Source organism: Pocillopora damicornis, chromosome 7 (genome assembly GCF_964200805.1).
Source record: "Pocillopora damicornis chromosome 7, jaPocDami1.2, whole genome shotgun sequence".
NCBI lineage: Eukaryota > Metazoa > Cnidaria > Anthozoa > Scleractinia > Pocilloporidae > Pocillopora > Pocillopora damicornis.
Window position 1 is genome coordinate 1430946 of NC_142676.1, and position 13763 is coordinate 1444708.

Below are 13763 nucleotides of genomic sequence, written 5' to 3' on the forward strand. Positions count from 1 at the left end.
GAACGTCAACCGTATCAAAATACGGTTGGCATTAAGTAACTCAAACACGAAATTCAAACCAACATTTACTAACCCTTAATTTGCTTCATTCATTTTCCGCCACTTCACCCTAAATAACTCAAACTCTCAATACCTCGAAAATGCCGTTAACCAAAGTGATTTTTTCTCCCTTTTTGGGATAATTTTCTTTAAAATCTTAACCGTCATGGCTAGAACACTTTGGTCCCCAAACCCAAATCGAAAACAGCATTCGCAAGGTAATTAAAAATGTTTAGTGATGTCGTGTCTTCTTCCCATTCTGCGGTTACTCGAACTTCGATCACATTTCTCTAAGCAGTTCGAGCTCAAGGGAGTCAACTGTAGCACGAGGCCGTTCATTTGTGATGAGCTGTTCTTAGAACACACACCAGATCATGTAGATGTTCCTTTTTCCGTTTATTAATTTTCTTCCAGTACAGTAACACTATATCAATTTTTGTCTCAATCTGCAAAATACATCTTAAGCTATTTTATGTACGAAGTAAACCTCTTTCCGCCCATAGAGGTACTTGAAACTTTACAGAAGTTACATCTAGAGTACAGCGTCGTAAAACCCATCAGAAAATCAACGCAACAGAAGGCCTCATAAATACTCGTACAATACAAGATTCTTTAAAATGCTTTAGTATACAAAATGTTTTATTATCAGCAAAGTAGAACTGGCATCCTGGATTTCCTCAAAGATACAACTCAGTAACCTCTGGACTCATAAGAAACACAAAAGTCAAAATATACATTTTAATATTAACTTTTCCTGTACAAGCTCACAAAAATATTACATGGTTGTTGGCCCAGGTCAAACAAGACCGTGTGCAAGATGAATGCAACACGTGACGATAACGGCGTATATCAAAGGAAAAACTGCGAATAATTATCACACAAAACACATGTCTAGTGTATCACAACAGGTCACATGACCGGTCATGTGGTGGATAACTTGTTAAAAGTAAGTGTGATTCAGAAACACGTTTTGTACTCTCTACCTGAAGTAGCACGACTTTGAAAATCGTTCCTTCCTTCTTACCGTAAATATGTAGTAAAACCGTTTACTTGAGTTTTATTTTGATGGCATTTTTAACAACTGGTATTTGGCCAGCAGGCGGAGGTCCTTCGTCGGTGAGTTCCTTTTCAAGATCCTACAAAGGTTAAAAAGAGGGTCACAAATTCCTTTGCTAAACTTGCTGTGACGCACCTTTTAGTGGATTAAATACTTCTCGATCGAGGATCGAGACGCTCGAGAATAGCGATCCCCAGTTTCGAGAAGACATTCTATTCTCGCACGCAAAACAGCTTGACACGCAGCTTCAAGACACTGTCATAAAATTGACTAATGAAAAATAAATTTTAAAGAGGTTAACCTCGTTAGCAGATTTGAGTTTCTTCTCCGAGTGTTTTTCCTCGTTGGTAGGAGATATCGATCGTTTAACCGCCGCAGACACTCCATCCTTCGATTCCACTGGGTTGTTACTCTGAAATAATAAAAGCTTGAAATTTTCAAGGATTCTCTTCAAGAACATCTATATGTCGCTGCTGGTAGGTCTTCCCACAGTCACACGAGAAGTTTCCAAAAATAACTGACCAATCACTAACGAGGACCCAGGCATTTGTAACGAAATTTCACCATTTATTAAATCTAATATGAAAGTGTCCGATATTTCTACCAACTTAAGATGTTCCTTCTCAAAGTGTGCACAGCCACGCCGAACTCAAAGAAATATCAGATCCTTCCTACTTACATCGGTCAGATTTTCAGGTTTGTTGTCTCCTGTTTTAGCACAGTTTTCAGTCTTCGTTGATCCCTTTACGTCACCTTCCCTCATCTGTGTATTCGCATCAACCTGGAGGTAAGGTGAAGAGAAAGTTAACACTTCCATTCCTAAGCAAAAATTATTATCAATTGTTAATATCTTTATCAACGCAGGCAGAAGATATCGTAGAAGTTTGGTAGGAGGCGTATCAGATCAGGGACCAATATCTTGTCTTTTTTCCTGCTTCTTGCTAGGATTGCTCCTTCTAGACGTCCCATAAACTGAATTCAGTGCTGTAGCAGATGTATGATCACAGTTCTTCTACCCTGACGTGCTGTGTTTACCCATCAATCTACTATTTCGTTCAGGTCTAGTCAAACACAGAGAAAGTTTAGATGCTTCTACAAGCCTAAATAGCAAATCAGGCTGGAGATTATCCTTGTAACATAAAGGGAATTAAGGGTACTACCCACAAATCGGATCGGATGCCTACAGAGTCCTGACACCTCAACGTAATAATATCAACAATAGAATACTCTCCTTTTATTTCATTCAAGCGACAACTTCCCAGTCTCTTAAACATCAAGATGATCATTTGCGGCACTTTTTTCTTATAAAACTAACCCTGATAAATAATGTTTATTGTCTAGCCAACAACATTAACTCACGCTGTCAAGATCCGCACTATCTTTCTTCTTCTCATGTGGACTTTCACCGTCGATAAGGTTAGAATTTGGCCATTTCCTCCCGTCATTGCCGTTGAGTGAATTCACGGAACTGGTTGTCTTCCGAGAACGAATACAATCTTAAATAAGTAAGGATTGACGACACTGTCTACAAAGCGCAACGCAACAAAAAAATCATACGACAACTTTAGAGTCATCGAAGAAAGACTTTACAACAAACCGTGATTTCAGCATCATCCACTCGACGTTTCTTGCTGCCCTTTTCGTCTTCTGAAGGAGATCCAGCACGCTTTAACCCAGCAGGCTGAGGAAAATGCACATCAATGTTACGGAAAAGACGTGTTATGTAAGATCAATGACGTTTGACTTTCGAGCTGAAAAATTGGGATCAATGTCAGCATCTGAGCAAATGCGCACTTCCCCTCCCCTAACCCAACAGCAGTCAACTGATAACAATTCAGGGTTAAAGCTAGATTAGGGTAGGGGAAGATGTGTAGTTGATTAGATACTCGCATTAATTCACAAATTTTATTTTAAAGACGTAACTATACAGGGATCCATTTGGTGCTTAAGATCAGTGGTTTCGTAGACTGCTGGATAAAAATCGACAATTGAGCTAATTACAGACACTGAGCGGATATTTGTACAGTTATATGTCATTAAAATTGATACTATGAGTTCAGTCACTGACGAACAGTCATCTTCGAATGTCACAGAATTGCCACGAAAAAACCGGCGAAAGAGAGGTTCTTCGCTGTATTATTGCTAACTACTACTTCGCAGCCAATTTTAACACGATTTCAAGGATAAAACTGCGGTAATAAAAAATATACATTTTGAACCCTGTTACGAGACGATAGGTAAGGAAAGTTGTAACCTTGAAATTTGTTAATAACGCCATAACTAAAAACGAAAACTACGCCAAAATACTGCCATTTAACTCGAGTGTTGTTTTGATTCGCCAGCGTAAGTTGGCGAATCAAATGTCTCTCGCTTTGGCGAGACACAACTCTGTCTCAAAGATGTCAAAATGCGGCCGCGCATACCTTGTCTGGTGAAGCCGCCGATGGCTGATTAGTGACAGAAGTTGTATCTGATGACGTCACTTCACCAACAGTGGAGATAGAGGAAACCGTGGAGTCTGGGTTCACCTTTTTGTCGTCTGAGCTACTGACCGTGGCTACACCTGCAAATAATAAGAGAAAGAAACAATAATATTTTTAAGATTCCAACAAACTACGAAACAAAAGTGTTTCTCGCTCTTACGGTCACTAAGCCGGAATACTTTTAAGCGAGATACACACATCAGCAGCTTGGCCGCCTATCCTTGATGGATCAAGTGGTAAATTGTTGTTTTCTGGAAAGGAGTATCATGGCCTACTTTTATTTTCTCTTCTGTCGAGTGAGTGAAAGCTTTCTTTCAGAGAGCACTCGGCGCTGAATACGAAAACGTTGTTAGAAAAGTGAATTTGATATAAATCTCGGTGCACGGATCTTAGGAGGAGGAAAAACCTAACAGGACACGAAAACACATGTCTGATAGCCAGTCAGTGTAATCAGTCTCAAATGTAGTCTAAATATAAACAAATCGACTCACTTGCTTCTTCGCTGTTTTCACTGCTTCCCGTCAACTCCACACTATCATTGCTGGGCTCTGAAGTGATCTCCAAACACGCATCACTGGCATTAAGTGTCGAATCTAGAGACACGTCACCTTTAGCTGACTTCCCCCCAGAAGTCGCTGAACCCTGAAGACAAAACAAGAGTCATTTGTTTCTGTTGTTTCTCGACAATCTGACATAAGATGCAGAGCATTATCGAAAAATTAAGGGGGGCCGCATCTACAGTTCAGTTTTTTTAAACTTGAATATTGATGAGCTGATTACTTTTTTAAAAAAAAAAATAAGCGTCATCGAACTCGTTCCTGAGTTACAAGCGCATGAAACTGCATGAAGCGGTGTTCGTTGCAGGCCTAAGTATTGCTATGTGAACCTTGTCGATGGATGATGGGGCAATTTTTTCTTTTCACTCCATTTTCAGGGGGAAAAATTAAGAAAGTGTGCCAGCAACGAAAAATCGAATTAACATTTAAAAAATAATGAAAATAATACTAAAAAAAAAAACAGATAGGGAACATGCTCTGTCAATAATTGTACACAAATTTCACATCACACTCACTCATCCAATTGATCACAATCTCTAGTCGCAACAGATAATTAGGAAGAGAACGAGCAATACATAGTACCAAAGAAAAACTGGAGTCAAATACTACCAATACTATTTCCTCTCCTAGCGACAAAAACTGGTCAGAGAAGCTGCCCTAACTTGTGGCAAATGGCCTTCGAAATAAATGTCCACATGTAATTTCTAGTAAAATACCAAAATACAAGTCGTTTCATGACTTACTGGTTGTACTATGGAGCTTTTTTTCTTCTGTTTAAGCACACTTGGTGGTAAATATTTACTGAGTTGCTTCCTGTAATCACGAAGAATCTTATAATCAATCACTGATCCGGCTGATAAATTTCCTTACTACTGGCATTTGTCTCGTTAGGGGTGTGACTACAGTCTTCCATTAGAGGTAGAAACTTGTTGATATTTTTTTTTCCATTTAGACTTAGTGACATTAAGCCAAAGCCAAAATAATAAAACGACTAATCAGCAAAAAGAGGAATATCTAGAGCCAATGAGAACTCAAAAGTAAAATCATGTAGCCGGCCTCGCGCGAGAAGATACGGCGAGAAAATGATAGTGGTCACAAAGTAGCTGGTTTTGGTTTTGCACTTGACTAGTTAAGGAAGTATTCAATTTGGTTTCGCTTAACTCCGCTCTGTGATTGGTCCAGAAACTCGCGCCACCCTCTCAACCAATCAAATGGAAACTTAGAACAATCACAACTTGGTCTGTTGCGTCAGTTGCGTCTTACTCCGCTCTGTGATTGGTCCATAAAACTCGCCCCACGCTCTTAGTCAATCAAAAGGAAACTACCACAATTAGCACCAGGTCGGTTGCGACTTTCCGCGCTTCAGTGGGTTTGCTTGTTATCGCTTTGAGTTCTTATTGGCTCATTTTGCCTTTGCTGCGATTGCCGTTGTCACTCAATCAAAAAAGCGTGGTGCTAGATGCTTTTTCTCCTCATCAATTCTCGACTGAAACTACTCTCGGAGGTAAATGCAATGTAGAAATGGAATCCGACTAAGTTGACTCACTTTTTGACGTGTATAGCTTCTATTCTCATACCCTCTTTGAACATTTTGGCTGTCACTGCCTGGGTGTGGACTGAAGAGGTTAAAAAACGGCTCATTTTATTCAACGATAGCAAGTCAAGAGACAATGTATCAACTCATTTACTTCACCCAAATCTACACGCATTTTTGCTAATTCTCCTTCTTCTTGCTGATAAAAAGACAAAGTCATAGATGAAGTTATCACTGGCAATTTTTTGTCTATTAAAGTAGTAAATTCCATTCTCCTGATGCCTGTTAAGTTTGAAATAAGACATCAAAATTGGTAAGAACATTAGTTTAACGCTTGTCTTATGGTTTTGTGACACTTCTCTGTTAAAAATTTATGTACCAGTAACACCCACAGTGACGTGAAGCCTATCTATGGCTGAATGGATGGACAGTGATGAACTGACAGACACAGATATTGACACAACATATTCATGAAAACAGGAGTTCAAATAAAGCCATGAAACATCAAATTCACTCTTAATAAGACTTAGAGATGTGGTACTAGAAGATTCACTATTGCGTGAAGGCCTTTGTTTCAGAAATCTGACATGGTTAGCTCTTGAAAGCTTTCATTCAAGTAACATTCATCCAGGTCACCTGTGGTAGAAAGCAAGTAACACGAGCTCTACCAAAACACAGCCATGACTTACTGAGCTCAAAAAGCAAAACATATGAATGAATTTAAAAGCATAATCATACGATTTACATACCAGTATTTGTAAACATCTGAATTGCTCCTGTCAAATCTACATTTACATTTTCTGTCAACACAACAAAGTAGCAATGAGGTTAAATTTCCATTTAGTGAAGGACTTTTTGGTGATTTTTTTTCACAGCTCTATTACAAGTGAAAGTAAATAAAAGATAATACATTCTGATGAACAAGTAATACTTACCCTTTTTTTCAAACTGTAATCCTATAAACCACCTGTTGGTGGGAGACGCTCTGTAATACAAACAACAAAACGGTGTCAAATCTGTAGCGTTCAACAGACAAACTCCATGTAGGTGGAAAGTCATTTCTCCTAAATCCTGCTGCCTAAGAGGTGAATCTTTTATTAGGCTTTCATAGGCAAACAAGTCACAACTGGGATCTGTGGGCAAATCCTTTTACAGCTGCAACTTATGACTACACCTTTCCTTGTCTGCTGGTTATGAGAATTTGAAGTTATATCATGATAAACTGTAGCCTCCTCCTTTATCTCCCTTTTGGTTAAGGTAGAGTTGCTGAGGTTGAAAAAGCAGTTGCAAGTTACCTTTTACACAAAAACAAAAGAAGCTTACTTGTCTGGTTCCAGTGGGGCAAATGATTTGGGCTTCACATGAGCAAGTGTCACAAACTGGGTATTTTCCAGGTTTGTCACAAGTATTCTGACCTTGGACTCTACTAAGCCAATCCTGAAAGAGAGAAAAACAGAAAAGTAAATTACAAATTGAGATAGATGGTGAATTTTGAGCTTGCTCTGAGAAAAAGGAGACAATATTAATCATCTTGTAACCAGCATGGAAAAAGAAAATGGATTTATTGTGACTAAATAAAAAAGTTACTGCCAAAAGCTTGGTGGCATCCTTGATCAGCAGTCATTTTCTTTCGCATGTGGGCAGAAAAATGAATGAAATGAAAAAAAACTCACCATTCTAAGTGATCCTCTTCAGAGTTGGATATGGCACTTAACACAATATAATGTCTGAAACGTGGAGAATAGAATTCACCAGCAATAAATTACGCTGGGTGGGACACAGTCTGCTTCTTGTCAATGCAGTCCATAAATCAAATAATATTGCGATTGAAAGATAGCACACCTCACAACAGTTTAAAAACTACTGAATTTCAAATTCAAAAGAGGTAGCAATATATTCAAAAGAAATGGTTGATTATTTAAAATTGCATATTCTGCCATTTACAATCACTGAGAATAGAGAAAACCGTGACATGCTTATTGGCATTGACCGTCACTAAATTCTATAGAGAAAACTGAGGGATTGAAGAAAAGAAAATCCATTAAAAAAAAAAAGACTCAAGACTGCCATACTAAGGCCACCTTCTTAAATGTTTTTGAGCAACACTTGAACACTCTAACAAGAAACACTCTTCAGTGGAATATCATCCACAAATTAAATGTTTAATAATTCTGTTCTGTTTTATCCATTTGGAAGCAAATGTTTTTGGTCATCTTGAATGCACATAACAAATAAGTAAATTTTATTGTCTTGAAACTGAATCACAAGAATAGTTCTTCCTTTTTATATCTGTACTGAAGAATTGCCATAAGGCATTATCGACAACAACAGGTAAATAATCAAACAGCACACTTGAACACTCCACTTTTATTGCATCAGTTCTAAGATGTACATTAAGATTATACAAACCAGTGCGACAGATGCTTAGCTTTACAAAGAGACACAAGAAACAGCAAGAGATCAAGTACTTGTATTTGCTAAAGAAGTTGGGTGGTTGAAACAGTGCATCCCATGTTGATTTGCCAATTAAAACATCACTTGTGATTGTAAGGCCTGGAACCAAAAAAGGTAAGTTTAAGACTACTGTATTCAATGAGTATACGGGACACGCTTGCTTTGAAAGAAGCTATATATACAGGTACTTGTGGGCCAGAATCATAATAATACTCTTTGACTAGTTTCTGTAGCATGAAGCAACTTGGAGTGTTGCCTCAACCTGTGGATGGAATGACAGTCCATCACACAGTCAGAAAACAAGCTAAGCAGTCAAAACTAAGAAAGCTTAATCCACGACTAGGAGTATTGCCAGTCCGTAAACAGGACACTGCATGACATCAAAGCAGGTAGCTCCAAATATTTCATTAAGGGAGAGGGGGTAAGGGGGGTTGGGAGGTAATGCCCCTTGTATATTCATGCTACAGAGACCAGATAAGATTGGGCGTTATGGGTCACTGAACTGGAAAGAACATAACAGGCAAAAATGCACAGTATCTATTAATATACCATTAGACTTTGCTGGCATACCAGTGAGCAAAGTCTAACTCACCGATTTCAAATTCTTCATTCATGATGGATCGTGTTGACATTGAGACATTAAAAGTGGAATTCTGCTGTGGAAAAGCTGGAGTTATGATAGGCATAAGGTGATATCGATCAGCTGGATTGTACTGTAAACAAAAAAGATTGAGATCCAAGTAAGCTTGGAGATGCAATGGACTGAAGCTACAGTGTGTAAGAGTAAAAGGGTAATTCAGTATTATAAAGTGAGTTGATAATGTAAATTGGTCACTGTAAAGAGTTTAAAAGCTGATGTTTTGAGTGTTAGCCCTTTGTCAGAACAATTGGAGGAACTGTGGGTTGTGTGTGTGTGTCTTTATATACAGAGTAACAGTTCATCAAGTGATCAAGCAGCTGGCAATGAAAACTACTTTTAAAGACAGTGACTGACATTTTGACAGGCTGGTTGGAAGAATTTTTGGTTAGTCAAACCTTGTGAGTCTTCAAGAAAGGAAACTGACTAGCAGTTCCATGATGATATTTGATTGAAATTTTCTAGCAAGTTTTGATTGAAAAATTAATGTGAGCAATCAGTATCCAAACACAAGACTTACAACATTAATTTTCCAAAGACAGACAACCCTTCATTAGAATCTAACATCACCTTCTGTTTTATGTTGTCACTGTCTCCATTACTGAGCAAGAGCATAGACCAATTCAACAAAAACTTCATTCACTTACCCTTGGATCCCAAACAGGAAAATTTAAGCCTAGTTTTTCAGCAGGCTGAGTGATATTCTTTAACAAAACTGGATTTGGCCAGTCCCTGAAAACAACAAATCCTTTTTAGAGAATCACATATTGCTGAGTGCAACAAGAAGAAGAAAATCTTCAGTCTAAGTGGGTCAAATATCAAAATGACTTCTACATGTGTGCAGTGTACATGCATTGGTGTAAAATGTTATTAATGTAGTACTTAGTGATGACCTACCATTTTGAAAACACAAGAAAGAATTTTTGAAGAAGTGTTGCTGCCACAGCATTTGGATACAACTGACATGTGCGAGCAACTAACATAGCCCAAGACACACCACCAAGAAAACCTAATACATTGGAGTAAATTCCACGGTCTGAAAGAGCAGAGAAATTCAGAATGTTTTTAAAAGAAATCAGTTTTAAAATTGCCAAAGGCACTTTTGAAGGAAAAAGCCTTTAACACTCACTTTTTGCCCACAGTTTCACCGCTCTTAAAGTAAGCCGAAAGTTTTCTATATTGGGAACTAAGTGTAGGATTTCATCTGTGACACGACAACCTGAAAAAGACCACATCAAAACTATGTTACAATGAGTTCATGTAACAGTAATAATGCTGAAGTATACACACATTCAGAAGATTCACATACTTTTCCATGAAGTGGTTTATACAAATAAATTACACAGACAGTTGAGCTGGTAGTGTCATTCATCTTTCATAAAGATAAAATGCACACGTACTGAATTAAGAGATACACACACTGTGAAAGAAAGACTACCCAAAATAAAATTAACAACATGAACAAGAACTTAACTAGAACCTTACCATTTAAACTTCTGACACACTTGGGATCCAAGTTTTTCAGTAGGCTCTCATCCAGTAGACTTAGATCATCTGGCACCTCAGGCAGTGCTAGTCGGGCAAACAACAGGTCCATCTACAGGTAAAGGTCAAGACCAAATGGGAAGTAAGCTTACATACAAAAGTTTGACTGAAAAGAAGAAAAAACCACAACATACCCTGAGTAAGACTTACCTCTATGTTACAAAACACCAATTTGATGACTGGAACAAAGGCATTTTCAACAGCCTAGAAAAAAAGATACATACTCCTGAGTTCAGAAAGTTATCATTGAGAGCCTACACCACAAAGAAAATACAGAAAACAAACAGTTTAAAGAGGAATAAACAAAAATTGAAAAAGTTAAATTGGAAACAAAAGGTCATAATTCCAATTCTTGTCAACCTATATGTAAAACCACTTATTTTTTGAAAATAAAATTAATTTGAGATATCTTCATGAGTTGGTTGTTTGATGTCGATAAAATTCCTGTAAGTGTTAACAGAAGTATATAAACCGTACTACAGTTGTATGGTTTGAAATGTGCTTGCAAACAGCTCAGTTTTGATAAAATGTCCAAACTAGACAGTTTGAAAATAATTTATCTTGTAGACTTACAATACAGCAACAAAATCTTACCCTTAATTCTTTCACATCCTCATTATTTTTGAGAATCTCATAAAATGTCCCAAAGAAGTCAGATCGGTCAATATGACGAGGAGCAACAAGGAGGGTGTCAATATCAGCACCTAGATATTTCAATTACAGCATGTTGCCTTATCATAATATTACATGAGGTCAAGTTTCATTGTGGTTGATAATTAAAATGGTCTTGAAGGAGTTAAGTTACAGTTATACAGCTTGGAAACTGTAACCTAAATTCTTTGGTCATCATCTGTATCAATCTTTCCAACCTTTGGTCATTCTTAGGCACTATAATTTTTGTGGTTTATTCTATATTCCTGTGGTTTGCACTCTCTTGTGTAAAAAGGGTATTCAAGTTTCAAGCAAAATATGATAAAGAAAGATGAAATGTGCGAGAAAACAAGATGGCCAATGGCCAATGGCCAACCATGCCACTCCTTCATTCCCACGAATGATAACACAACAATTAATCTTTAAATTACAATATCAACACACTGCCAAGCAGATCAGCAAAGAGAACTAAGAAAAATATAACTTCAGTATAGTTTTATTTACCACCAAATAACTAAAGATAAAATCATTTGGGTTTTTGCCTTCTTGTCAGACCAGGGTTCTATCATAAGAGAGGAGACCTTTCTTTCTCAACTCAAGACTCTTATCTCCCCAGAACATGGTAACCTACTTATGAGCAGTGATTTTTCTCAAGTACATGTAGAGGATGTGTAGCAATAATTACTTACCTTTTGTGTGAACACCAAGTCTGTATGAACCAAAGGTGAAGATCTTTCCTCCAACTGAATTAGCTACAGATTCTGGCATGTTCTGTCAAATAGAACAATTTTGATAAACTTATTTTCCATTTTATTTCTTTTTCCATTACAATTTCCTATTGTTGCCTTTAAATTTACAGGAATTTCAGTCATCACCATCATTTTTGGCCTGTCATTATTTATACCCTGCATATGTATATCAAACAAATAGAAACACATACAATTTATACTTTATCAATTACTCTGCTGTCAAACATGCACCTTGTACAAGGAATAAATCCTACCAACCTTGGCTAGACTAGTATCAATGATCCATTGTTTAACCAAAGTGTTCAGTTTTCCAAGGACAACTATCCTGCACACCACAAAAATAGTTAAAGGAATTTCAGTAAGAATCAGAGAAGGTGACAGAAATTGAAGAGTGAGTGGGGAAAGGAAAAGTTGCGCCAAAGGTGCAACTAACAAATAAAATGCAAGACAATAATTTTCTGTGGCAACTGACACACAAATTAAATGTTCCTCGACAGTTGTTACATTTTAGTTAGGAGAATCTGGATCAGGTTTGAAAAGGACATCTCATTCCTGAAAGCTTTCTCAAAAATTAACGTAACAAATTTCTCTTAAATGCTTACAACCATTTACTATCACAGTGGTAATAAAGAGAAAAAGTTGACTGCTTGTGTAGTTATGGCTTTAAGCTCAGCTCTTTTGAACATCATTTTGAGCATACAGTTTGATAAATTGGCTAATTTTTCCTCACATGTGGTTGCTCATATATTTTTTTCTACTTGCCATAGCAACCAAAGCAGTCTAAGTAGAGCGCACTCTTCCTAGGGCTTTAAAATACTATATTCTACTAACCTGTGTTGAAGCTCTTCCTCAGACTCAAAGACTCCATAAGGTTTGAGAGATTCTTCAAGTGCCTTAGTAAGTGTTATGTCCTGAGAAAATAATTTCAAATCATGCAGCATTACTTCACTCCCAATACTATAAAAGAATATGAAACTGCTAAAACAAGTACTGGGAAAACTATTGGTTACAGAGGACAAAATAACTATGCAGTAATTGGTTCAATGACATCTGCACAAATTTTGTACAAATGTCATGCATGAATAAGCAAAAAGACCTATGGGAAATCTTTCATTCATAGTTCAATTATGGACCTAATCAAAGCATGAGAGCCAAATACATGTTCAGATGTACATTTAACACTCCAGGTATCTATTGCATCACATAGGATGACACAAGTATTGTATAGTAAAACAGTAAGATAAGTTTCCTACCTGCAGTGATAAATTTTCCAAACTACTGTACTTTCAAAAATGTTAATCCTGTTTCAGGAACATTATTTCTTTTTTTTTTTTAATATCATGGTCAGTTCTTTTGGAGTAAAAACGGTATGGCACACGTACGGACTGCAAATTTGTTGCTACTATACAGGTCAATTAAGGATCTAAAATTACTCCTTGCACACTCAACACGCTAATCTTTTGTAACGAACTTTAATCATAATATAGTTTTAATCTGGATAGAATTACTCTGAGCAAAAATCATTCATCCTGCCTAATGCAGCTTCATAACTAAACAATTACATATGATGAGAATCTACACGTAATTAACTGGAAGACACGATCGATCATGCTTAAGTGAATTTATGATCAACTGTCCACATGTTCTTGTGGTCTGGATGTTTCACTTACCCCGGGCTTGGGTCCCGCCAAGGATATCGGGGAAGTAATCCCATAGGATTTTTGTGTCTGTCCGGATGCAGAGCTTAAATCAAACGAGAACATCTGTTTACGGCGCGAAATAGGAACAATTACGTTAAGTTGAATGTAACAACAAGAACACATGAAACCGGTTTCTTCTAAAATACAACAGACGACTTACCTGGACATGTTAAGGTTTCATAAAACCATACCATTCATTGGAGTAGCATTCTGTACGAATTCCAAGTGTCTCGACTGATTTGCGAACGCGTTTTCGAGCAAAATATGATAAAGAAAGATGAAACGTGCGAGAAAACAAGATGGCCGACGGCCAACCATGCCACGGCGCATGAGCGAGAAAGTTTTTAGATATCAGTC

At 37.4% G+C, this 13763-nt stretch overlaps 1 protein-coding gene across 1 annotated transcript; it reads right to left on the reverse strand.

Annotated features, from left to right (window-relative positions):
- Positions 1-416: 416 nt before the first annotated feature.
- On the reverse strand, positions 417-13743 carry LOC113670647 (poly(A) polymerase beta). The gene is made up of 26 exons (XM_027186821.2): positions 13567-13743; positions 13377-13449; positions 12538-12617; positions 11965-12031; positions 11647-11728; positions 10901-11010; positions 10457-10510; positions 10247-10358; positions 9891-9980; positions 9659-9797; positions 9409-9493; positions 8717-8837; positions 8139-8223; positions 7344-7397; positions 6994-7107; positions 6606-6655; positions 6420-6470; positions 5683-5752; positions 4880-4949; positions 4071-4221; positions 3520-3659; positions 2694-2777; positions 2456-2572; positions 1776-1877; positions 1398-1508; positions 417-1175 (listed from the first exon to the last, which is right to left on the reverse strand). The coding sequence occupies exons 1-26, from the start codon at positions 13572-13574 to the stop codon at positions 1086-1088; spliced, it is 2310 nt and encodes a 769-aa protein (XP_027042622.2). The 5' UTR covers positions 13575-13743; the 3' UTR covers positions 417-1085.
- Between the last annotated feature and the right edge of the window lie 20 nt (positions 13744-13763).